At 40.5% G+C, this 26,361-nt stretch overlaps 1 protein-coding gene across 1 annotated transcript; it reads right to left on the bottom strand.

Annotated features, from left to right (window-relative positions):
- Nucleotides 1-1,928: 1,928 nt before the first annotated feature.
- On the bottom strand, nucleotides 1,929-25,121 carry LOC127016364 (cytosolic phospholipase A2 epsilon-like). Its single transcript, XM_050896793.1, has 21 exons — nucleotides 25,095-25,121; nucleotides 24,710-24,793; nucleotides 21,947-22,019; nucleotides 20,995-21,131; nucleotides 19,599-19,730; nucleotides 16,268-16,308; nucleotides 15,776-15,818; nucleotides 14,952-15,015; nucleotides 14,211-14,377; nucleotides 13,975-14,067; nucleotides 13,571-13,608; nucleotides 12,268-12,403; nucleotides 10,086-10,222; nucleotides 8,239-8,461; nucleotides 7,453-7,567; nucleotides 6,306-6,443; nucleotides 5,699-5,806; nucleotides 5,055-5,246; nucleotides 4,352-4,518; nucleotides 3,326-3,506; nucleotides 1,929-2,167 (listed from the first exon to the last, which is right to left on the bottom strand). Exons 1-21 carry the CDS (start codon nucleotides 25,119-25,121, stop codon nucleotides 1,929-1,931), a joined length of 2,535 nt encoding a protein of 844 aa, XP_050752750.1.
- Nucleotides 25,122-26,361: the final 1,240 nt, after the last annotated feature.

Below are 26,361 nucleotides of genomic sequence, written 5' to 3' on the forward strand. Positions count from 1 at the left end.
GAAAGATTTATCAGTAACTGAGAAAAAGAAAAGAGTTGTTGGACTTGACCACCTTAGACCTGTGAAAAGGAGATGCAAAGGTTACTGCCAACAGTTTCCTCTTATGAAGGGAGACTTTATTGGTTTGATTCATATTGCAGCAAAGCTTGACAGGAGATACCTGCTAGCGTTATCTCCTGTTAATTGAACTGATGCACAGAAAAAGGACTGTCTTAGAGGTAACAAAGTATGATGTTATATCCTGCCTAATAAAGAGAGATCTGTAAGACTGGATGACAGAGCCCGTTACCTTCTCACCATGGCATATGAGAGGGAGACACAAGATGCCACACTCCCAGGGTAATGCAGGCATACTGCCGGCATACAGACGGATGCACTTTTTTTTTTTTGTACTCACACCAGTGTAATGAATGAGACGACTGCAAAGGGGAACAGAAAAGACCGATGAAAATATAGACACATATACAGTGCTAAGCCAAGTGCTGCACTCTGTTACTGAATAAATACCTTGGTGTTTGCAAATACCAGTATTTGGACTTGTAAACCTCTCATCATCCCAGTCATGTGCACTCTTAAAAGCATTAAAAGTAGAGTTTCCTTCCATTTTTCATCTTCCACTGTTGAAGTGGGAGCTTTTCTTTCATCCTTCCTCAAAGGATGCCTTTGTTCCCTGAATATTTGATTTGTCCGTATCAGAAGCAAGAAGCATTTTTTCCCAGATCAACTCACTAGCTGAGCTGAGTCTGTAGAAATTAACAAAAAACACCATACTTCAATGATTGCATCTATAAGACTTATTTTTAATAAGATTATGCATGGGTACTTAGTATTTGAAAGGTAGCTATTACACTGTATGTATATTGATACATACAAGAGAAAATAAGATCTAAGAATGACCAGTTAAATATCTTTTCTTAAACAAGCGTTTATCTAAAATGAGTATGAAAATCTCATGAACGCTCCCCTGTCTGTGTTTTGGATGGCAGTGGGAATAAAACTGTAGCAGCAGCTACACACTGACCATCATAACATTGCAGAAGTCAAAGGAGTTGGTATCACAAGTTTTGTTGCCATCAGAAACATCTGTGAGCTCACAGCAGATTAATAAATGAAGACATGCTTACGGCTAAAGGCTAGGCTGCTAAAACTATTTTTCCAGACCCACTAAGTGTAGGATTTGAAACCTTAACTGCTATCCTCAGCTTCAAAATCTATTTGGTAGGCAATAGTTCAGAGAGAAGTTCAGCAAAAATGGATGCAGTCAGATGATTTTTATCAGACAGTTGGCAGGAAAATCAGGCTGTTATATGTTGATCACTCTGGGGTAGTCCATCAAAAACGTAGACTCAGTGCAATGACAGTCAAGAAGGTAAAGTCACTGAAGGTTAGACTTCTTGCCTAACAGACGGATACTGAGAAAATAGAAGACTTCATGTGCAGTTCCATTCTTCAATTATCAGTCTTCCTTTTCCTGATGCAAACATTTTTGGTATCTGGTTTACTCCTTACTGTCACAAGCAAAGATCTGTGAACAAGGCAAGGCTTTGCTTGATCTTTGGTTTGGTCTCTGGTTCAAAGACCAGATACCACCAAGTTTTGCATCCAAATCTGGCACAGACTTTTGTGAGGTTGAAATCTCATTCTTACATGGCTATATATCCAAATAGGACCCTATAGCTCTGCAACTGCCTTTCCATTTCCTAAAACAGTGAAGAGAATTTTTAAAAGTAATCATGATTTGCCAATGACTTTAATGCCAGAACGAGCATTAGTCCTCACACACAGTACTGAGTAAAATACATAATATCCTTTTTTAACAAGCTAACATGGATGTTCATTCTGTATGGATTCATGTTCCCTGAATATTTATTAGTCCATTACCAAAACATTTGTATATGTCCTTCTGATGAGATTCGTCAAAATATATTTTAAGAGAGTTTAGACGACTGAGGTGAAGAACAGTTTTTAAATCGCTTCTTCCGTTCCACTGCAGTTCGCAAAGCCTGAAGAATTAAACGTTTATTATTCAGGATGTTGTAGTTGCACAGGTTCAGCAACTTGTTGAAATTCTCTTCAGTATATGTAAGCAGACCAGTGCCATAGGGACCAATACAGTTGGACACATCTACTCTTCCCTGCTCCATCTCTGTGGGACTGCGCTCCACATCTGAAGTAAGAACATAGCAAAGCTCAACACAGCAATGTTACTGAGGTGGAAGACTCCTACCAGGCAATGCAAAATACACAGTAACAGCCACAAGAAACCGAATCCTTTCAGGAAAATGGTTCAAGATTTAATTACTGTATAGATACTACATCAGCTGCGCTAATAAAATCCACTACTTCACTGCTTGACTACAGTCACAGCTGATCCAGAACTGACTGGCAGAACAACTTTTCCACGCAAAATGCCTTCCTCTCTAAATTAAAGTTTTCCATCAGAATATTTCACTTTTGCAGATTTGGAATTTTGTATTTTTAACTTTTCCATTGGGTACTGAGATGACAGCTCCTTATCTACCAACTGGTAGAAAACGACACCACGAAGCTCCTAGATTGAGAATTCTCCCTCTCAGGTGGCTGAGATTTTAAGCACATGCAGCAGGACAAATAAGATGAAGCACCACATTAGGTCTTTTCCAATAACCTGGTACATGGATTTTTGTTCAGTTTTTTAGGAAGTTTCCTGGATCATACTAAATTAGCAACAAGAAAATGGGAGTTGATGAATACAAAAGTATTTGTAAACTGAAACTGAATTTGCCAAGTAGTTTTTCTGGCGAAACAAACAAATCACTATTTATTCTATTGCTGAACTAAAGAAAATTGTCTGGCAACTTTTAAAAAATGACAGATATCAAAGCAGCTTGTTACCCTGGCAAATCCTTTGTTTCGTTATGTGTTTTCAGCACGTTCTATTCTCAATTTTTTTAATGTAAACAAAGTAACAAGAGGATTCTAGCTTTGTTAATAAAGTAAACGTAGTATCTCATTACAAGATTGTTAAGTGACAGTGTTAGCTACCAGTGGATATAACTTAGTAGCTGCCTCCTGTCCTTTATTATCAAAGGAACGCAAACTGTCCCAGATGCCAGATAAGGGGTTTTGCCTCAAGCTACAGCTATTCATGCTTTTAATTTTGAAACTCTTCAGTTCAATCCCTGATTAGTTGGCCAACACTACATCCATCACAACAGGACTGGGACTAGGATAACTTAGCCAACTGAGAAGCTTGCTAGTCTTTTGTTTTAGAAGAGGAACAAATTCAATGGATAAACTGGATGTGACAACCTCAAAAAATGATTGATTAATGCTGCTAACTTACTCGGTGTCTTGTATTTTTGGAAGGTATCACACACCAGTGGGAAATAGGCCAAGATTGGTGCCTCTAAGCTGTCCTCAAAAACATAGCACTCCTTCAGGTGTTCCCGGTCTTCCTGGCTCAGCTCCGTGCCGGGGAATGGGATCCCATGCTCCAAACAGTACTCTGACAATAGGTCCAGTGGCTGGTTCAACAAAGAGGAGAGTTGCAACACAAAGAAAGGTTGAAATAAGGCTATCAAGCCCCATAGCTGCTATTTTGCTCCACTAGGCAATCTGTGATTGATTTATATCTTTACAAATAAGGCTAACTATGCACTGGAACAAGCATACCCTCTTGATTTTAAAACATCCTGGGTAATAGAAATTTGGTTGATTTGCTAACACTGTACATTTTTAAAGCAAGATTACTGTTTTCTGAAATTTATAGGAAATTCACATCATTTTTGTGATTTAGTGGGCACAGTAGAGGATTTGGATCAGGAAATTTTGATTATACATGGTATCTCAGATCACAGGTTCTTGAGTGTTTGCATTCAGTGCATCTAACATTCAATGTCTTCATGTCCTCCCACAAATAAATCACGCTAATTTCAATTATATACGCCCCTCAATATTTCTTCAAACACAGCAAAACAAAAACCTGACTGAAACTTATGCAAACATCAAGAGTCAAACGTAAAAGAAAAACTCCAAATTTTCATTCAAAAATAGCAAAATTATGTATTAACTAATTACATTGTAAAAGTTAGTTAACTAACTATTGAGGAACTTTGTACCACAGTGACAAATCTGCGCAGATACACAGAATAGGTAATCTTCTATGTGTCTGTGTCCATGTGTGTGCCCCGGAAAGCTACTGAAAATATCCCTAATAAAGGCAGTGACATTACGGTCACAGTGTTGAATAGTATCATTGATATGATCATTTAACTTAATAAAAAACAGACCATTTTCTGAAAAAAAGAGAAATGTGGTAATTCAGCTGCTGGAGTCATACAGATAAAGAATCACTACTTCAAAACATCACCAGAGTCTGTGATCCTCCGCTGTAATTTAAATGCAAAATGACATCCACTTTCCTCTCTGGCCTCAGAAGGGGCGGGCAGCTGGTGTTGATGAAGAAAGCTGTATCTACCAGCTTGAGGTAGTCACCCATTTCATTTAGCTGGTTGGGAGAAGAATCCAGCACCGTGTCTGAAAGTCAAAAACTTATATTATCAATTAATTACTGCAGGAGCAAGTTCTTTTTTTCCAAATCAGCATAACAAGGAAAGAAAGAAAAGACAGCCCACACTTATATTAGTCTTTGACACAAAGCCCACAGTTAAATATTTGGTTTTGACACAATTTTAGCATCTACAGCTCAACTCTGAGATCAGTAAGAGGGAGCAGTTCTGAGACTCAGCCTCATCCAAAGTGATATATTCAGTTGCTTTTTCAGCTGGTGTAATTTTGTGGTTATTTAGCTTCAGTGGAAGCTGTAAGTCATTCTTTCATGGATTTTCCTAGGAAGAACAGAATTCAAGGAAGCCTGCTGTTGCTTCTCCAAGACAGAAACAAGACCAGTAGTAAACCATCTGGGGCTCAGCAAAACCAATTCTACAGACATATTAATCAAATAACCTTCATCAAAATTTGCCTTTATGCTAAAACTTATCAAATATTTGTCCTCAGCAAGTATCAGCACTCAAATCACCTTCAAAGATGCATCTAAAACAATTTACCATTACCTTTCCACATGCAAAAGCTCTCATTCTCTAAATACTTGTTATGTAGCTGCAAGCCCTTGAGGAAATTATGGTAAGTTGAAACAACTGGCCGTCCAGTCATCATTTCTCGAAGAGTATTGGAAAGGCAACCTTTGGGAATGGATAAGCAAGTTGTCTGTTCATGAGGCTTCTTGGGCAGAGCAGGGTGTTCCTCTGTAGGAAGAATGAGAAGAGGGTATATGTCTGCATTTGTTTAGAGTGTTTCTCTGATACTAATAACAACAAATAGGGGCTGGGCAGCCAAACCACCACAGCCCCATCGGATGCACCGACATGCAGACTGTTCTGGGCAGAAGTGGGTTTCAGAGTCACAGCATCACCTTGTTGTTCCCCGTCTGGCCTCTCCCTCCCCAAAGGACTCATGGTAACCCTCTCGTGACTAACAAAACTCCTCAGGGATGTTGCACAGTGAGCAGCACAATGTTTTTTCCTGTTTTCCAGCATAACTCTTTGTCTCCTGTTTTTCCTTCGTTCCCAAAGGCTTGGTGTCCCCTAACCCAGAAACAGGACACAAAACCAAACCCTTTACCAAATGTCAGGTTTCACATTTCAGAGAGGTGTGGAGACAATGCAGATGCAAGTGAAAAGTAATCCAAATAACTAACCAATGTCATGCTCAGTGCCTCGGGTCCATCTGTGCCAGAAGTCCTCTGAATGACCTGAGAGGTAGACAGCATCCATAAAATTCTGCGAAAATATATTACTCCATGTGCCTTGAAAGTTTAAAAAAAAAAAAAAAAAAAGCCATACTTAATACTACTTTGACTTTTTAGAGCACAGCTATGGCAACCTACTTGGATTCGGTCTCTGTGGTTGTTTAAATTAGCACTGTTTTAGTTATGAAATATTATGAATTTTAGTATGAATATCAATTGCCATGCCATTCCACATAAAGTCTGGCTTATGGCTAGGCCATTTTAGAAACTTGGCTGTTTATAAAAGTCAGACTATGATTTTAAGTACTTCAAAAGATCAGTTCTAATGTGTGTGTTTGGTCTAACCTAAGAAGTTCAGCAAAATAATTGCATTTGTCTCAAGAATTTGCTTCCTTTTTTGTCACTTTTGGCATGTTCATTTGAGATTTAAATTGCATCAGATATATTATCTGGTGTACTAGTATTGCTACTTGGAGACCAGTAGTTATTAGATGCCAACTCTGTGTAGCCAACTATGTGGTTATAAAGGTGATGTTTTTCTGAGATAGTAAATCACCTTCCAAGAAGCAGATGCGGGACTCTGGGATCTTCTTCATCAGGTGACCCATGAAGAACTCACTACCAAAATCGTCTGAATGAACAAAGGCCCCATATTTCAGGAAACCCACCTCGTAAGGTGTGAACTCCACCCACTCTGCAAATAAGGCATCAAAAAGGACTTATTGCAGCCACCTGCACACATGTGAAAATAACAACTTAGAGAATCAAAAGCTGGAAGAACAAGCCCTATAGCTTCAGCATGTTGGTGACAGACAGTTCAAATGACCATGTTTTGAAACAAACAGGTGCCCTTCAATGTATTGTGTGTTAGATTGGTGAATGCAAAAGCCAAATTCACCTCTTCCACTAACACTGTGAAAATCCATTCAGCTTGGGGTTCTGTTCTAGGAAGCAAAAATTGGGGCTGAAAGTCCACCAATTGCTAAGGCCCTGCACAAGATGTGGTGGTTTTAGTCAGCAATGACACTAGCTACCATTCATTTTTAGATTCATAATCACTGCCTTGTGAAGCTAAAAAAAACTCTGACCAAAACCCACCCAAACCTTGCCTGAACACACTGGGATTGCAGATTGTGCCTAGAAGCAGATGATCGGGTTCAGTTGCAGGACCTCCTGCTTTGTTTGGGCCAGAAAACACCATGGAAATAGTTATTGATCAGCATCACTGATCAGGGCACAGAGCGCTGCCCCTCCTCAGATCCCTCTCTGGCTGCTGGGAGCTACCTCCCCCTCTCACCCCACTCCACTTCTTCTCTTCTCCTCCCTTCCTTGTCCTCCTGCCCCAGCTCTTCACAGCTGTCTTGGACTACTGCTGCCTGGGCAGGAACCCCAGCAGCTGAAAGAGGCTGTGAGGAGTAGGTGGGGATGAGAGAGAGAAAGAGCAGCAGTGGTGGCTCTCAAGGCTGACAGCAAAAGGCATCTTCGCCCCTCACAGGGCAGTCAGTGTCTTTGCACAGGTATCTCCCTACCGTAGTATTAGGATGCATGTTTTTCATCCAAGTCAGAACCCAGATGTGAAGACAGGGGAAAAAGAAATTATTTAAAAGATTTATTAGCTTGGACTTACAGTAAAAGCTTTGGCATTTGCCCAGCATTAAAAGGAAGCTCCTTAGATTTATAGAAGTGTGTATAATAATCATTACCTTTAAAATCCAGAGTGCTAAAGTCATCCTTGACATTGAGGGACAGGTATATGGGCAGCGGATTCTGCCCCTGATTTACTGCCAGTTGCTGATCAGAGAGTTTGTGAGTAGTTTTCTGTTTACAAAGAACAGAATTCATTGTAAAAGATGAACATGATGCATGGACTTAATACGGTATCTAAGCATGGACTATCAATGAAACACCTCCTAAACCTCAGCAGATTTTGTTCTCTGTACTTCAGTTGTTTGACCACACAAATGTGTTCATGTGTTATCTGTCATCAACCTTCACCAAAGTATTATCACTGATACTTCTGGGAATTTTGGAACGGGGGATAGAGTAAAAATGTGAGAAACTTGTCTGTGCAGTCACTAGGATATGACTTGCTTTAAGGAGAGATAAAGATTTTTAGCTTCCTTGGAGGTGCTGCAGATAAAAGTCAACCAGGGCCCATTTCACTCAATAGAGCTTTGTTTGCTGGTATGGCTATATATTACTATGCCTGAACGTAGCTCTCTCAGAGCCACCTCTCCTTTGTACGTTAATGGAATGCTCATTTGATCTGAAAGTAAAGATGGAAAATCAGTTTCATTAACCCTTGACTTTTTACATGCTCAGACATTTTCCCCTAGATGCTTACATTTTAGGCTTATTGTGTTATTTTTCTTCTAAAAAGCCAAAGACAGACCCTTCAGAATTTTTCAGAGCCTTTCCTGTAAGTGAGTCCAGAACTTTGAACATGAAAAGTTAGAAATCCTCTGGAATAAGGGATGGATATATAATACCTGATGATGTAGCATACAATCAATGAAGAGTCCCCATAAATCTGTAAAAGACAGCTTATGCCCCTCTTGCTTTCTTTCACAAAGCTCCTTTTCATAGTATTTCATATGATCCAACGAGAAACAGCGCAGCTTGCTCTTGATCACATGTTTCCTGATATCACCAATTGGCCCTCTGAGATCCTTCTGTGACCAGTTTGCATCTTCATATAACTTTGCCATGGTCCTGGTAAAAAGAAACATACTGTGGTTCATCACTGGGTAGATGACAATTCATGGGCTTATACCACACATAAGCATTTTGTTTCAGGATAACACAAGGCTCTTACCCTCCAACTTTTACCTTGGAAGAGCAGTTCAAAGCTCAGGCAGAATTTAGACTATACAGTGATATTTTTGCTGCAGGATACATTCAAAATCATCCTAGCTTGTTTCTTCTCAGAATCAAAAGAGTAATAAAGCAACACCCATAGCTTAACACAAGCTTTTACTAGAATTACCCTTTGATTGTCCAGGTTCAAGCCACAGCTTCTGTCTGAGGCCAGTTCCCTCAGCTGTTTCAGATGCTGTGTGAAACATTAAGCAGGAGTTCAGCAGCAAACGTTGCCCTGGACAAGTGCGAGAGCTCCCCCTCCTTGGGCATGCAGCAGGCGGGTCACCTCAGACTCTTGGCACACACAGGGCCAGTCTGCTTGAGATTTCACCTCCCAGAGTTGCGCCAGATTCCAGTCATCCCTTCTCATCCCTACCCCACTTGTTCTAGTTCTGTCTCATGTATCTTTTTAGAGCAGCCCTCCAGAGGCAAAATGTTTTAAAGCCCTAGACCCTTGCTAGTCAAGCAAGACAGTCAACATTGTGCGCATGACACACTGTTTCTCAGGGTTTTTCTTTAAAATTCTCCTTTTTAGAGCCACATAAGAGTCGAGCCAGACAAATATTACAAGAGGATTTCTGAAGTGTTACATGCAACTAGATAACCCAAGAGATACACAAAGGAAAGGAAAACAATATTTCCCTACTTTTTTTTCCTCATTGCTCTCAAGCATGCTCGGGGATCAGGTCTGCGTCCTTTCAGAGATTTAAGTCCCCAGGTGTCCAGCTGCATTGCTTCTCTTGCAGAACTGCAGCATCTTCTCTGACTCATGATTAACATCTCATTTGTCTGCACTAGCAATCAAAAGGTTTACTCGTCCCCCAGGAAGCAATCCCCATGTCTTACATTCCCAAGAAAATGCCAGCTTTTTGGCCTACCAGGCCCTCTTCAGTCCCTTGTTGATAGCCATAAATAACCACTTTTCATTCAAAGTGAAACACCAAGACACCGCTACCCCCCATCTTAACATAGGAATCTTTTCTGCCAGGTAACTGGGAAATGAGAAATGGAGCTGAGTCATACAGAATTTTCATAAAAAAATAACCACCTTTCCCACCCATTCTCTGCACCAGGCACCAAGTTTGTGACAGAAACAAGTCCAGCCCCCAGGAGAACTCATACTGTACGGCATGGCAGAAAGGCATGTATCCGAGCCACAGAACAGCTGTGGGTGGGTTCATCACCTACACTGAACTGCAGGGAGATACAGGTAAACCATCCTGGGTTGTGCTCTTTTCTTTCAGGTTCTGTAAACACTTCAGTGCAATTATAGAAATACAGTAGTTCTCACTCAATTTGTTTATTGTAGCTAGAAGAAATAAGGGCTACAGCACTGAGCGGTCCCATGAAATGGGTGAGCACCAAAAGGAAGCCAAGTCCCAGCATCACGCTGAGTAGAATTCGTCAGCAAGGCAGTACGTTTCGCCAGGTTATCACTGCTAATACAAACAGCAAGCACAAGCCCAACTCTACTTACCATGTTGTGGCAGATAAACCACTGATGTATGAGACACTGTCCAAAACACCTAGCTCCTGGAGAGCCAGAAGACTGCCAAACATAGCTGTCATGGACCGCACTCCCCCTGCTGTGGTCATGACTGCCACCACTGGCACCTGCTCAACACACAAAGGCAGAGTCGTTCATCACCAGATAAAATAGAGAAGTGATGGGGATGCAGAAAAAGTAGCAGCAACACCCTGATTCAAGTAGGTTTGGATTCAATTCACCCTCTTCATGGCAGCACTTAGGTGTGTGTTTGAGTTGTGTAAACTTTGGTGTGACTTAGCGTATGCTGAAAGCATCTTCCTGATAGGTGATGCTTTGGTAAGTCAGAAGCTGTAAGCATGGCTCTTGTATGGCATAATCTATTTTCAGATTTGTGAAGAGTCTTTTCTGGATGTTTTTCATTTTTCCTCACATCTTTCCATCAGAACACATTTTAATATCCTGAGTATAACTGAGGTCAGAGGAGCAGAGCAAAAGCTGCCTGCATAATTTTTTCTTTCTCTAAGTTTATATACAACATTTGCTATTCTCCAGGCAGATGGTGCCAAGCTTTATAGATTTATTTTACCATCCTCTTTGTTACGCAGATTACCTCCCCCTTCCCTGAAATCAATGCTATATGTAATTTGGTCTTACTTTCATCAAGTATGCAGCAATTCTGTTAGCCATCCTCCCTTTGCTCCATAGGTAGCACTTAACAAAAACTGAGACAACATATTTATTCAGTTTTAGGAACATATTTTGCCATTACCTTTAATCTTGTCTTCATTGTATTTTACCATCTACTTGGGGGTTTCATTTTTTGTTTTTTAATTAATATGACTCAATAACCCTTTATTCTCATTTAATAATAACAAGTCCTATTCTACTTGTTATTTAAGTTCATGAGCACTTCAACTTGGTTGACAAATTCTGTCCTGCTCACAGCATCAAGAGATGGGTGTGCTGGACGACAAACAGAACAGTGGAGAAAATCCCACACAGGCACATTCTCCCAGTCACAGAAGAGCGTCTCCCTGACTCTTGCTCCAAGCACCACAGCCCCAACCACAGATAACTGTCCTCCAGTAACAGAGCAGCTACCTCTAAGTCCAGGGAACCCCAGGAGAGGAGAAAGCAAGAGGTAACACACTGAAAAACACACAAGACAGACGCTGCTGTACCAGTGTGCTAAGGGACAGTAGCAGCCTTCCTCTGTGAGTCTTGTGTAGCAGCAGAGAAGGGGAGAGGTGCCACACTGAGGAGAATGGTCTCAGTCCAAGCAATCAAATTTCACCAAGTTTGGTTATACATACGTTCATCTCAACAAATACGTTCTTTGGGTGCCCCTGAGTGAGGATGGAGGTCGGCAGAGAATAAAGGAGCTATAACTGACCTCCTGACAGTTCTTCTTTCATCCTCTGTGTCAAAAATTCTTGGACATGGTCTTAGATGCTGGCCTGGTTTCAGCTAGGACAGAGTTAATTTTCTTCCTAGTAGCTGGTATAGTGCAGTGTTTTGGATTTAGTAGGAAAATAATGTTGATAACACACTGATGTTTTTAGTTGTTGCTAGGTAGTGTCTATACTAAGTCAAGGATTTTTCAGCTTCTCATGCCCAGCCAGCAAGAAGGCTGGAGGGGCACAACAAGCTGGGAGGGGACACCGTCAGGACAGCTGACCCAAACTGGCCAAAGAGCTATTCCATACCATACAACATCATGGCCAGTATACAAACTGGGGGAGCTGGCTGGGAGGGGCGGATCGCGGCTCAGGAACTAACTGGGCATCGGTCAGCGAGTGGTGAGCAATTGCATTGTGCATCACTTGCTTTGTATAGTCTAATTCTTTTAGTATTACTATTGTCATATTGTTATTATCATTATTTTTCATTCCTTTCTGTCCTATTAAACTGTCTTTATCTCAACCCACGAGGTTTTTTTTTTTTTCTGATTCTCTCCCCCCTCCCACTGGGTGGCGAAAGCGAGCAAGCGGCTGCGTGGTGCTTAGTTGCTGGCTGGGGTTAAACCACGACAGGCCCAAGTGACAATCTGGCCTATACGTTTTAGTCTAGATGTGGAAGAGCTATATGGGTAGTCATGCAAGTACATCACATCCACTTCGTTCAAAGTGGGACAGAATACTTTAAGTTCCCAAGATGCTGTTGCACACACCTCATCCACCTCCAGGTCTTCATCTAGATGAAGAACATTTTTCAGAGCAGCAGCAACCACCTTCTTCCTTTTACTGATGAAATCCTGCTCCTCTGCGCATAGATCAAACCCCAACCGCAAATCTAAATTCTTGCAACTAGAGCATAAGAACAGAACAAGACACATTACCTATAAGCCATTTCTAGAGCTAGTGCTTGACACATCAAGCAAAACCTGCAACAACAATAAACCAGGTTAAAGAAAGGCTACTTCCATGCACATGAAGGTTCCCCCATGCAAATGAAAGCAGGTATATGGATATCACAGGCCCTGTATTTCTGCCTTCCTGTGGAGATTTTAGACCAGAATCATGTCCTGAACTATTTCACGCAATCATGAGGAAGTTAAATGAATCAAATTCTCTGCTGATGAAAAACAACAAACATAACTGAATTCAAGCTGTTTCACACTGAGCTCTGAAATTTGGACACCTCTTCACATTCTCTTGCTATTTATGTGTTTCCTGAAGAGCAGAGGGGGCCTAAGCAGTTACTTAAACTTAACATGCTTTAGGCAAAATGACCCTAATACCGTGTTAGGCTTATTTCTACTAAGAACTTGTGCTGTAAATACTTGAGTCAGAAGGTGTCTCTTAAGTGTATTCCTTCATATCTGTACATGATTATGAACATCATGTGTATCATTAATTCTATAACTTCTATTTTCACAGGGCTACTGTTTCAGGGGTTTTTTAGCCAAAAGGTTATTTTGTCCCTTCTGTGACTCATAATTAATATTCAGTGATTTATCACATCTGCAATTAGTGCTTGCAATGTAGCTAAGTAATCAGTAGGGGGTAATGTTGCCCTTCGGAAAATCACTGCAAGCCAGTCAAATTAATTACTGTCCACTTGTTTCATTGAAAAACGACCTGCAGAGGACTGGTAAATGCCTAACGGTGTTAGAAACATGTTAGAAATGTGTTACACATAAACGTGTATATATTATAGATAAAGGTTACAAGACAGAGGGATTACTAAGTAGCAAAATTAGGAAGCATGAACATTAGGAAAAACATTGTGACTGGTTATACCCCATGACTACCTACCACCTATTCTATGCTGAACTCTTACCAGCCAATTTAAAAGCATGTATCATTTTATTAACCCTTCCCCATATTTTAGTCTTCTTTAACCAATTACAATCTTTATTCCTTGTTTTGAAATTAGCTAGTTTAAGCTGTAGCTTCCTTTCATCTAAAGATGATACTATGAAAGGATAGGAGATGGCCTAAGTAATCATCTAAAAGAAATAAAAGATTTACCCATCTTCTTCCTTCACAGACACCTCATAAGATTCATCCTGAGAATCAAGAATGAAAACACCATAAATTTTAAATAGAATTGAAAGTTTACAAAAGCAAGTTTTACAGTACTAGCAATTATTTAGATATATAGTCTAATGATAAAGCTTTGGTCTCTTCTCAGGCCTTCTGCACACAATCATCACTAGGATCCTACTTTTAAAATACTTTTAAAGCAATCAGCAATTCTGAATATGCTACTTTTTCCCTGAATAATAGTTATACTTTCAAGTGTATGCAGAGCTGAGCATACATATAATTCAGCTAGTACATTTTTAATAACAAAATTAATAACGGACCAGGTGTCACACAGATATAGCTTACACTTGTTGAAATAATTCCAAATGCTGTCAAAGGTTACTCACTCTCATCACTGTCACTTTCTTTCCCAAGTCCAGAGAATGAAGAGGCACAGCCAGGGGACTACTTATATCCATTTCCCTCCTAGCTGAGCCATGCTGAATTAAAGTGGGAAAAAAATTGTTATAAGAAGAAAATCGTTTACAACCCATAGGTACAAAGCTACCAAAGAAGGACTAATTCATCATGCTTCTCCCAAAAGTTACTTTAGCTGTTATTGCCATCCACAAGCAAAACATACACCATGGAAAAAACGCTCCTTTGGCAGCGTCATGTGCAGTCTGGGTTGACTGTGCTTGACATAGTGGAACATGGTGGTTTCACTGCTTCCCCATCTGCAGCAAGGACCTACGGAAACATCCTGGGTTTCTTCATGGGATCCTTTCATTGTGAACGTGAAATCTCTCCCTAAGAACAAGAAGCAAACCGCAGAGAAATGTTAACTGCATCTAGCCCTGAAAAATAACAAATAAAAATGCCCCAAGTAAAGTTTCAGCCTTAGTGCAGTCAACATTAATTTGGGCCACAATGTTTTTCCTCCCCCATAACCAGTGTGAACAAGGGCCAGACTGAATAAGCAGCAAAAGGCTGGTGCAGCATTGCAGCTTCTCCCCTGCCAAGCAACAGAGAGCATGTGTTAGACCAGTGGATGCCACTAGCAGCATGCACAGCCCCTGAGTTTCCACCAGAGTCTTTCCACTCCTGGTAGTTGTGTCTCCCCTCTTTTACTTTCTGTTCTCATCACAGGTATTTTGGTTCCATCACACTGCAGTGATGTTTCTGAGTCTCCCAGCCACCTCCACCGTTTCCCTTAAGCTACACAGTCACATCATCTCCAGAGGATTCTCACTATTAGCAAGTAGGTAATTCCTACAGCCCTGATACAAAGAGAGACTAAAACACATCAGATATTTATCTAGATTGAGCTGCATCTCCCATAGCACAAAGAGCAGTGACAAATTATTTAAATCAATAACCTCACTTGTGTAAGGGCTCTTCATTTTTGTTTCATACACATGTACTTCCAAACAGGAAACTTCACGAGACTGGAAGAGATAAGCAATAAAATCACCAGTCACAGAAACAGTTCAGGATCCTCAGTGAGGATCTAGGGGTCCTGTAGAAACACCAGGCTTGGCCATGATGTCCTGTGAACACGAAGAAATTGCAGAGGCTGATTCTCTTGTATAAATCATGCAAGCAATACTGTGGTCAAGGGAGCTAAGATAGCTGGGGATCTGTCCCATTACATTTAAATACCATTCAATCCCCAACAGTTAACACAAGAAATTTTCCTCCTCATCTAGGCCACACTTTAACTTTTGTCTACAGAAGAGGGAGCTGAAGGATATCTACAACTCTGCAGAACAACTGGACAGATGGGCCTGTACTTTAATACCTTTGGGATGAAGCTGAAACTTCCCAAAAGAGTGCTGCATAGGAGGAAGTAGCAGCACAGGAGCATCGCACAGTACTTTGGACATGGTGTGAAAAGAGCCCTCAGCTCCAAGGCAGACATTCAGTAATAAACTCTGCAGTGACACTGGATTCACTCCCTTCCCAAGTTTCCTTATTTACTGGCATTTCATCAGTGAGCAGCTCACTGGCACTGTGGCAGAGCACTGGTCCAAGCCTCTCCCAACACAGAATGCACTACAAGCACGACCAAATTCAAAACTTTACAACCACACCTGTGTCTCATCTGAAAAAGAGTAAAGGCTATGCCTGAAGGCATAGTTCTTCCAACTACATCCTTCAGTTCTGCCCTGCCATAAGAACGTAAGCATACAAAAATAAAACAATTACCACTAGTACGCCATTAGTAATGATGTTCTCAGATACACCTGGACTGAAAAGCAAAAAGGAAAAGGTTTATTTAAGAGTGGGTATATGAGCAATAATCTTTAAAATGCAAACAGTTCTCTGAGCTCAGTTTTTCTAGCTGCCAAGTGCCATCAGCACTTCTATCTTTCACCTCCATCTCATGCTCGCTGCCAGGTCACAGTCCCATAGCTCCTAGGGACACTCCTTCTTTCTTACCTCCCCTGATCAGCATCATCTCTCCTTAGGCTGAATTACAAAATAAACACCCACCCTCAGCTATAAATAGTAAGTGAGACTGTCACTTAAGAAGGGATTTCACCAAATTCAGGAGAGATAAGCAACCATGAGGAAGATGCTGAGATAGGATGTCTGAGCACAGGTACATGGAGCCACTTCCCCAATGCTGCATTACCACTCTCTCTAAAATGCAATTTTTTCTGATGACAAATTCTGTAACATCTAGGCTTTACTCACATGTTTTCCAGTAGAAATTCCACTTCTAGTTCTTCCTGATTCTGAAAATAAAATTTATTTTTCATTTAAGGAAAATGAACAAATAATCTTTTTCCTTTGATAGAGCTCTGATGATTTTGTATAACGCTCCCTTGTAAGGTTTTGCTATTCCCACACCCTCTGCATCATAATGTAAATGGATGGAGCCTTCTTTGGCCACCCTTTCATTTCATGTCTCTCCACTGCTCTACTGTTTACAAACCAACTGTCCCCTCAAGAGGAAGAGGAGAGTAAGTATCATGGAATAGGGGGTGAAGGTCCCATTATTCATTTATTAGTAGGACGAGACATGGGTCAATCAATGCCGACGAAGGGAGGTGTAACAGGTGAATGATGTAGGAGAACATACTTGAGAATAAATGGACCTAGGTGGCGAGTATGTCTGGGTTAAAAGAAAAGAATTTGCAGAGTATATTGACTAAATACAAAAAAAAGGTGGGAGAAGAGACCAACTTAGAAAATGAAAATTGCCAGGGTGAAGGGAAGAAGAGAGAAGAGGAAAGACTGAAGCTGTGAAGGGGAATGAAGGAAAGTGCTCAGAAGGGCCAAATCAAGATGAAAAAGGGGGAAGTGTAATAGCAGGAAACAGCAACAGAAGAGAGTAACACATCAACAACATAAGAGGGACTGTGCTACTTTACTGCAGCCATTTGCTGGATCAGTCTGTATGGGACACAACCAATCCAAGAAATACCACACAAAAACACATATCAGAGAGATCTTCTATATCACCCACGGGGAGGAAAACACTAATTAGTGGAAGATATAAATCTCTTTCTGACAAGTGACAGTAAAATTTTTCATTCATATGCAGAAGAACTAACCTTTACTGCCAAATATCCCTTCTGTCTGGCTGCACAGCATACTTCACATACCTTTGTGAAGAGACTGTGAAAACCGTGCCAAGTCTGATAATGTAGCTGCCAAGGTAAAATCATCACTGCAGTAAAGGTGAAAAGTGAGTATTTTTGTATTTACTAGTCCATGTCAGTAAACGAGACATCTCAGGTGGCTTCTCTGAGAGCTGGATCTGTGGCATGTAACCCAGCGGCAGGTGGTTCTGCTTGCTTATTTCTCCCAAAGTCTCCATTTCATGAGAATTAGGGTGGTTGCAACAGTTTGTAACAGAAGGCTGAGGGATGGATTTTCAAAAGCAGTCACCTTACAGAGATGCCAGACAGACTTTATCAAGCATCAGATTGTCACCAGTCTGTACTATCCAAACTCCCTGACGGTCTGTTCCAACGTTGTCCAAAGAACAGCAGAAACAATGTTCAGGAGACCCTGGCTCATAACATCTGCCTCATTGTACCTGCCTTACATTCCCTTCCTTCTTATGCTGTTGTACACACACACAAATTATATTTCTGTTATTCACATTTTTGTGGGTGAAAAACCTGGAGCAAAGCAATGGAACGGCTTGTTAGACCACACAGTGAGCAAGAGGCACAGCAGGAAGCAACCCTGATGCTCTGAAATTACCCATCCAGCCTCCTCAGCCCTCCTTTTGAGATACCTTGGTAGATTAAAGAAATCATTATGGGCAGAGGTGGCAGTACTGCCTATTATTAAGGTTGCCCAGCACGTTCCATTACTAAGTCACTTTTTTAAAAAAAATTAACCCTAAGTGTTCTAAAAATCCAGGTACAGACCATAATTTGTGATGTCTCATGGGTGCGTGAGTAGGAGTCATGATCTGAATGAAGATGGCTTGACCAAGACGTTCCTGAGACACAGCTCACCTTGTCTTATCTCCCCAACTTCCACCTTGCTAAGTCAATGGGTTAAGCCAACGCTGCACGTGCCTCAGAGCAAACTCACGGCTTGAATCACACCTCAAATGATCTCAGTCACATGAGGCTTTTTCTAAGGAAGGCCGTGGCCAGCTGGAGCAGGTATATTGAAATCCTTAGTAAGGATTGGCTTTCCAGAAGAGTAGTTAATAAACACTCTCCAAAGCAACACTAATATAAAAAACAGGCAAGAGTGTATTCTGGACAGCCTCACACAGTGGTTTAGAAATAAACAGAGCACACATAATTCCTAGGAACTGTAAACTCAAGCCCTTGTCGGAAGTGTGAAAAAGCCCTGAAGTCTCGTTACTACACAGCCTCCAAGCAGAGATGTTATATTTTGCAGAAAGTAATCTGAGTACCTATTTTGCTCTCTTAAAAGATGGGTTTGATTTCTCCACCTGTCCTCGCAACAACTTCACCCACCAAACATTTCATAAGAAACTCTTTATCCCCTCTTTAATACAACTAAACACAATATTCATAGAATCATAGAATGGTTTGGGTTGCGAGGGACCTTAAAGATCACCTAGTTCCAACCCCCCTGCCATGGGCAGGGACACCTTCCACTAGACCAGATTGCTCAAAGCCCCATCCAACCTGGCCTTGAACACTTCCAGGGATGGGGCATCCGCAACCTCTCTGGGCAACCTGTTCCAGTGCCTCACCACCAACTTCTTCCTTACATCTAATCCAAATCTACCCTCGTTCAGTTTAAAGCCATTACCCCTTGTCCTATCACTACATGCCCTTGTGAAAAGGGCATTCTTTGAGACATATGCAGCAAATAAAACTCCTAGGTCACACACTGACCTAGAAGAAAAGAATAAAATAGTGAGGAGATTCTCATTCATCAAGCCCTATCCATTCTGTGCTGGCTCAGCCCCCCTAAAAGAAATTTGTAACCCTGTAACAAAAGATCATAAACAGACTTGCTGAGAAATTTATTTTTTTTTTAAATGTTGTTTATCAGAAGAAGGAAAAAAAACTGAGAGATTTTCATGAGAATATATAATCATTTACCAAGCATATTGCCTGAAAGCACAGGACAAAACCCCTGGTGAAGGTGAGAGGAGGTACCCCTAGTGAGCTACTGGCCAAAGGGTCAGGGCATCTGCCCAGAAAGGGGGCCAGATTTCTTCCCATACCTGCTCTGCCAGTCTCCTACAACAGCGATGAGATCTCTAACCATTAGCTTCTTCATTGTTGATTCTTGCTTTCTCTGTTTTTTTCAAAAGACATTTTTGAAATCTCAAAAAAAATTCAGAATAGGAAAACCATTTTGCATCTAATTGCAATCACAATAGAGGGGTGACTGTTTCTGACCCCTCCTAAACCCTGAGCATTTAACTTTGTGCTTTAATAAGGTCCTTTTAACAAAGTCTTTGTGTATGAGAACAACTCTAATGATTAATATAAGTAGTAACTTGAGACAAAATTCTGATCAAGAGTATTATTTTATCTATCCACTTAATTTCACTTGTCTTTTCATTTCTCACCTCTGGATTCAACTCAAAATTCAGGTGAACTTTTTCTCCAGGTTGGATTTTAGCTACATCAAAGCGAACAGTTAAAAGCTGGTCATCTCGTGTAAAAGTATCCTCATCGCAGACTGTCAGCTCCAAGATGTTCTGAGGAGAGAGGCGGAGAAGGATGTAAATGCCATATTCTGGGGCTACTGAGCCCAAATGAAGGTCTAGCAAGAGTCAGCATGCAGCCCTCAAATCGTTCAATGCGGACCGACTCCTGTGACAGCATGGAGCTCAGTTCACAGCCCCTGTGGCTCAGACTGCAAAGTCAGGGACTAACCCTAGAAGAGGTAAATCATCAGATTTGGCAATGAACAAGAGCTCAAAAGAAAGGCAGCATAAATGACATGCATGATGGTAATATGCGCTGGGCAGAGTAGAGATCACACATGCTGTTCATCAGATCCTTTGTGGATTCAAAATTACTATCTTGAGAAATTTTGGCATATCAGCAGAAAGTAGTAACAGAGGGCAAACTCTTAGCCCTTTACAAATGGAAAGTAAAGCACATTAACAAACTCTTTTAACAAGATTTAAATTGTAGTGTTCCCCTTGCAATTCCTCAGGGCTCAGATTACCCATAGCAGCGTGAGAAGATGCAGCACTATTAAGCCATAGGAAGCTAACCCTGCATCTAGACCTTGTATCACTCGCACTCTGACTGCTAATCTATTTCTGCTAACTCTACAAACATTTTAACAGTTTTTTACAACTGCTCTGGGACAGAAAGAAGCATTCAACTTTATTCCAGATGATCCGTAACCCTCTGAGCTTACACTTATTCAAAGCATGGGATAGGCACGGTTCTATTATAAGTTTGTAAGTCAGACATAAGGTTTACTTTCTTATAGCCTACTAGGCTTTTAAAAATAAGCCTGTTTAATGATGGAATGGTTAGTATTAAAAGATATTTTTAAGTTTTTAAAAAACAGTATTAAGTTTGGTACCTCTTATAATTTACAAACGGCATCGCTGTTACTGTATAAAGCAGGTATTACAAGCTCATGGCAACATAAAGCAAAAACGCCTTCACAGTTGCATATAAGAAAAAGTAACTAATCCTCTAAAGAGTTTATAAAACCTCCCATCCAATTCATGGGGTTCTAGTGCCTAGAAGATGACAGAGACCAGTCAGGGCGCCAGGGAATCCATACCAAGGCTTGCATATTTACTTCCTGGTACGAAACAGCATCTCTCATACTGTCTCTGACGCTTTCTATATCTTTCCGTTACCATCCTATTCCTCAGCATAACTGAGGTCAAGCCTCTATGTAAGCCTCAAAGGTCTCATAGAGAGTCTGCGTGCAGCAGGTGAAGATGGCCCCTTTAGAAAGCATTTGCTCACTATCACAGGTGCAGATCCTACCTTTACTTCACTTTGTATCATGAAGTGGAAAGTTTCATTCCAGACAGGGTTTCTGCAGTTGCGTACAGTTCTTGTCCGGCCTTCCCGACATGAAGCTGTTGGCAGCCACAGCTTGACGTAGCAATCAGTTTGGCTCACTGTGTTAACAAAGAGATGTGTAATTAGTACAGCAGTACTTTTTTATAATTTCTTTTGTCCAGTCATGGGAAAAAAGATTAACCTCTGAGGAATCCTAACTATTTCATTAGACCCAAAGGAAAATATTCTGGGTTTAGAGTTATTTAACTTCTCTATCTACATTTATGTCAATTCCAAACAAAAGTCAATTTTAAACCACTAATTCCATTTGATAACAAAAGCCAAAATATTCAACAGTACTGAACTGAAGTATTCCAGCTCTTCTGATTTTCTAATTCTATTTTCAAATATTTGCCAGGGTCCAAGCAAATTCATATACGACTTTACTTCCTGAAACTTCACTTTTTCAAAAAAATTAAGAATTTAGTTTTGGGGTTTTTTTGACCTGGTTCTAATTGTAATGCACAAGTCATCCACAGTGATATAGCAATGAAGACAGAAACGCAGCAGCACCCAACACAACCACTGATTTTTCCTGTATATTTCACAAAGGTACCCCTTTCAGAAGGGAAATGGGCAACCCGTGGATAAAAGGGCACTGAAGAGTTAGGGGAAAGGGAAATATCACAGAGCAGCCTCTGGAGGGAAGGATAACTTCTTTCCTGACACAGAATTTCTATTCTATTTCATTTCTATTGTTAACTGTTTTCTAAATTATTTTAATTGAGTCTAAACAAAAATGAGAACAGATACAACTTCTTCAGACAAAAAAACTGAGACCTTACTGTAATCCAAGCAACAGGTGTACAAGAGCATTAAATTCAGGTGACTGATTTTTTTGCTAACCTATAAACACACCATCGGTGATACTTACACAGATCTGCTTTGCGGAGATTTCTCATGCTTATAATTTTTACAGTAAGCCAGCACAACTGAGGCACTTCTGGCTGCAGAACAATGAGAAAAATACCTTAATTATTGGCAAATATCTCAGATATAACTAACACAGCCTATCCTATAGCATAACAAAGGCCATTCTCTCATTAATGCAGTGAATGTTTTCATTTTAATTACTTGAGACAATTTCTGAGAAGTTCTTCCTTGTGATTTGACACCATATAATGTCAGATTCCAGCTACGTTTACTAGCCAGTTGTGTTTAAGATTAAGTTTTCTAAAGATTTAGGTTTTGGAGGTTAAGTTTTAATGCAGGGAGTAGTAAGAAATATCACAAGATAGTTTTCACAAAAAAAGTCATTACATAATTGCCCCTGTAAGATCCAGCTACCTTCAAACTACAGGGTTTGCTCCTAAAATGCCAGGCTGAGTGCAACGGATTGCAGCACAGCACCTCCTGGTGTGCCAGCTTGGGGACCATGGGATGTCCTCCTTCCTCTGGCAGGTACTTCTGCCCATCTGCCACATAACATTACTACAGAACAGGACAGATACCCTCCATTTTATAATGCCCCAGTCGAGATACCACTGCTACTGGCCAATCTGGCTGTGGGATACATAACACCATAACGTCCTTCACCATACCAAAATACCTGGCCCTTAAAAGGAAATAAATGACTAAAAGAGGAAGAGAATGGTTCTAGAATTGAACAGCCCAGTATGGGACTCCAGAGCTCTTCAGTTATACCAGCAGGAAGAAGGCTGAAATCAGAGGCTTGGGGTAAGCATTCTTCCATTTCACATGTAGGTCCGGCTCCCTATAAGGCAGCTGTAGCATTTCAGTGCAAATTTGACATGACATGAGGCAGAAGAAGTTGTATTTTTTTAATTTTTTTTTTTTTTTGGCTCTGTGTGACACTGAGTAAAAATAACCTGTCATCTGTAGATAGGGTCTACATTAATCAAAACGAAACCACATTACCACAACATGTAGAACTGATATATGTACACAAATCAGGAGCTAGAGGAAAACCAGAACTGAAGAAAGCATGAATCACAAAATCTCTAAACAATGTAAGAAAATGGAAAGTTGCAAACACAAACCGAATTACGGATTTGATAGGATGAGAGTAAAATTGCCAGTGTGTTAGATTATGCAATTAAACACAAAGAAGCAAGAATAAATGTTATAATTGCATATGAATGCACATATAAAAAAAACCAAACAAAAGCACAAATAGGTGATTCAGAAAGCCCTGGCTTATTCAGGACTTTTGCATAATAAATTATTTTAAAAATATATTCACATGGAAAAACACTAGGCTGACCTGATTGATTTACCAAGGAGAAGCACTAAGGTATAGCAATATATTGACATCCCATAGTGTAGGGCTCTGCAGGGGAATAGCTTGAAGGCTTCACAATACTCTCCATTTTTTGTTTTCTCCCTCCACTCCCCATCACAGCTACACACAACCCTATACTTGGTTACAGGAAAAACAAGACAATCTTGAGGAACATCAGAAGTCAAACACTACATACAGAAGGAGTAGCTCCATTAATTAAATTGAAAGGAGCAATTAAATCTTCAAAGCATCATGATTTCTGAGAAACTGTCTCCTTAGGACCTCCTTGTGTACCTCTTATTTTGATATGACAGTGTCCTGACAGGAGCAGATTAATCATCTAAAAAGCAGGAAGTCACCAGGCGAGATGCTATTTACAGCCCACTGGAAAAATTCTCAACCCAATAGTTTTCTCTCAGAAAGTGCCATTTGAACAAAACCAGCAGGTTTGGAAGAAACCCATCAACCTCAGCAGAATTTTTGGCAGCAATGTTTCTGGAGACAGAGAGAATAACAGGAGTAGACGATCCGAATTGCTGAAAGCTCAACTTTTCATCCCAAATACAGAGGATTAATTTTTCATCCTCAGCTTTGGTACCATCCATATTCAGGAGTTTGGAGAAAACTTATTCATGAGATGGCTGAAGTACTAAGAAAATATGCAGACACAAAACCAATTATTATTCCATAGTGCTAGCAGGTAGTGAGTTCGCTGCTCCCCTAGATCTAGCAGAGTTAGCCTCATACTTCTGCACTGAATACAGCTAGGGAGCAGATTCAGGAAACTCAGGGGGAAAAAAACACATACAATCTTAATTTTTTTTTAAAGTTATCATTTAATATTATTTCAACCAGCCATTACTCAGAAAAGGAAAAAATTTTTTACATATCCAGTATGTACCACTTTCGGTACCTTCCAACACCTTCTATCAGTTCGGTTTCATAAAAATTAGCTTTCAGAATTATTTTAAGTGGCAGACACTGAATAATTTACTTTATCTGCTGATCTGCCTCCATAAAGCAAAGGAATAACAATTTGAAGACTGAGCCTTGAGTGTTATGACGTACGACTACCATCATATAGTGATGCCACAGTAAAATCAACACTAAAATCCAGCTCTCCTGGTTCCTTGCCCAGCATCTAAACCACAAGTTCATCAACTTCCTCACCTTCCCAACCCCTAAGTCATAGTGAATGTTTTCCACTCTAGAAAGCACACTCACAGAAGAAACAAATAATCCCTTAACTAACCGTTAAAAAATATCACCTCTCATAATAACAGTTAAGCTTAGGGAGACATGGGAAAGGCTGATGGAAGACTGCAAGTAGCACAGCCATTTTTTATACCCCGCAGCCCTCTCCCTGCAACCCAGAAGCTGCCCTCTATACAGTACCTCATCTTCAGTGCTGTGCGGTCTTTCATGATTCCTCCTCCTCATTCCAATCTTCCTGTGCGGGTTTGCTCGGATGAATCGATCCTGGGGGCAAGGAGCCAAGAGAGGAGCCAGTGATGAAACCCAGCAGTCAACAATTCCTAGTTTTCAGTTTCTACTCAGATTCGCCACAACAATAGCAAGAGGCCCTACCATTTCTCCTCCTTATAATGGGATACATCTCCATCTCACCAAGACCATCTATCTGCTGCTCTTACTACTCAATCTGCCCACTGCAGACCTGTTTGACATTTAAGGATCAAAATTCCCCAAGCATTTGCTTTTGATGAATCTCAGCCAAGGTAGCCAAACAGATCCTCCTGCCTCACCGCTGATTTTCTCTTACCAAAGGTGAATAGGCTGATGATCCCATTAGTATCTCTGTTTCATAAAAGGCAACACTATAATGGTCCAGTCTGTATGTCTCACAGCCGGCAGGTGCTCCTGGACCAGGCTATTTTCCAACCAACTGAGGCAGGGAAGAGCAGCTGTATAGATTGACTCATAGCTCCACCTCCCACTGATTTCAAAAGTGCAAATTATGCACTTGTTCTTTGCCACATGAAGTTGGGTTTTTTTAACACCACAGTGATTTAGGGGAAAGGAGGAGATGGGCCAAACATTTTATCATAGGCTAATCCCAAAATAAAATAGTTATTCACCACCGTAAGGTTTGAATAGCCGCACACAGAGGGATATCCTGGGGCAGTTGCAACCCTCACAAACTAGAGAAGACCTAACAGAACATTGCAACTACTGATATCTACTGTTACCTTCTCTAGTCCTAAAATCCACACCTGTGCTTTGGTAGCACCAAGTGGATTGATCTGAACTTCCAAACAGCAGCATTCCAGCTCCCACCGGCTCCTCCAGCCAGATGCACAACTGCAAGGGTTTTCGCCAAATTCACTACAAATTACAGCCACAGCATGGAGGCTGGCTCTCATGGGCAGTGGCAAAGAGTTAAAGAAAACAGCTTGTAGCTTTTCTTCTTTCTTATTTCTGTTACATAAGGAATGTTACGGGGCAAGCAGAGCCAGCAGGAGCTTTTGTTATTGAAATGTTTTTTAGTGAAAGTGCTGCTTTCAATTAAATTATGTTAGAAACCCATATAAGCTTTAACACAAATAACTACATATGATTTTTTTCCAAAATATTTAAACATTCATATTAAAATTGTCAAGTCTGATTTCTTTTTCATTTTAGAATAATTTCACATTATTTTTCAGTCATAGCACTCAATACATAATAACGAAAGTACCTAGTACCATTACTAAAATATGACAGAAGCTAGCTAGTGCATTAAACATTTTTAAAATCACTAAAACCAGCTGTTACTCAATAGTGAGAAATTGCAGTTGAAATAAGTTTTTTTAAAACTGTTTATTTTATTTTTTAGAATTCCCAAGTTTCTAAGTCAGACAGAAAACCCTTTTTTGAAGCAGCAGGACTTCCTATGAAAAAAAATAAATCTGACTTTCAACCATTTGTAATGAAAGTATCTGACTATTCAAACTGTCCTATAGAGGACAGCTGCCTTAAATAAAGCTTCAGATGATCATTATAATTAGTCCGGTCTGTCATAGACTCAGGCATTGAATACATACAAGTTC

This window comes from Gymnogyps californianus, chromosome 5 (genome assembly GCF_018139145.2).
Source record: "Gymnogyps californianus isolate 813 chromosome 5, ASM1813914v2, whole genome shotgun sequence".
NCBI lineage: Eukaryota > Metazoa > Chordata > Aves > Accipitriformes > Cathartidae > Gymnogyps > Gymnogyps californianus.

Excerpts from the sequence above, each read along its gene's own strand:
- LOC127016364 (XM_050896793.1), bottom strand. The coding sequence starts at position 25,121 with ATGGGATCATCAGCCTATTCACCTTTG. Across the intron at positions 13,609-13,974 it reads AGAAAGTGACAGTGATGAGA|GATGAATCTTATGAGGTGTC; the intron begins GTGAGTAACCTT and ends CTTGATTCTCAG. Across the intron at positions 12,404-13,570 it reads TCTGTGAAGGAAGAAGATGG|TTGCAAGAATTTAGATTTGC; the intron begins GTAAATCTTTTA and ends CTTATGCTCTAG.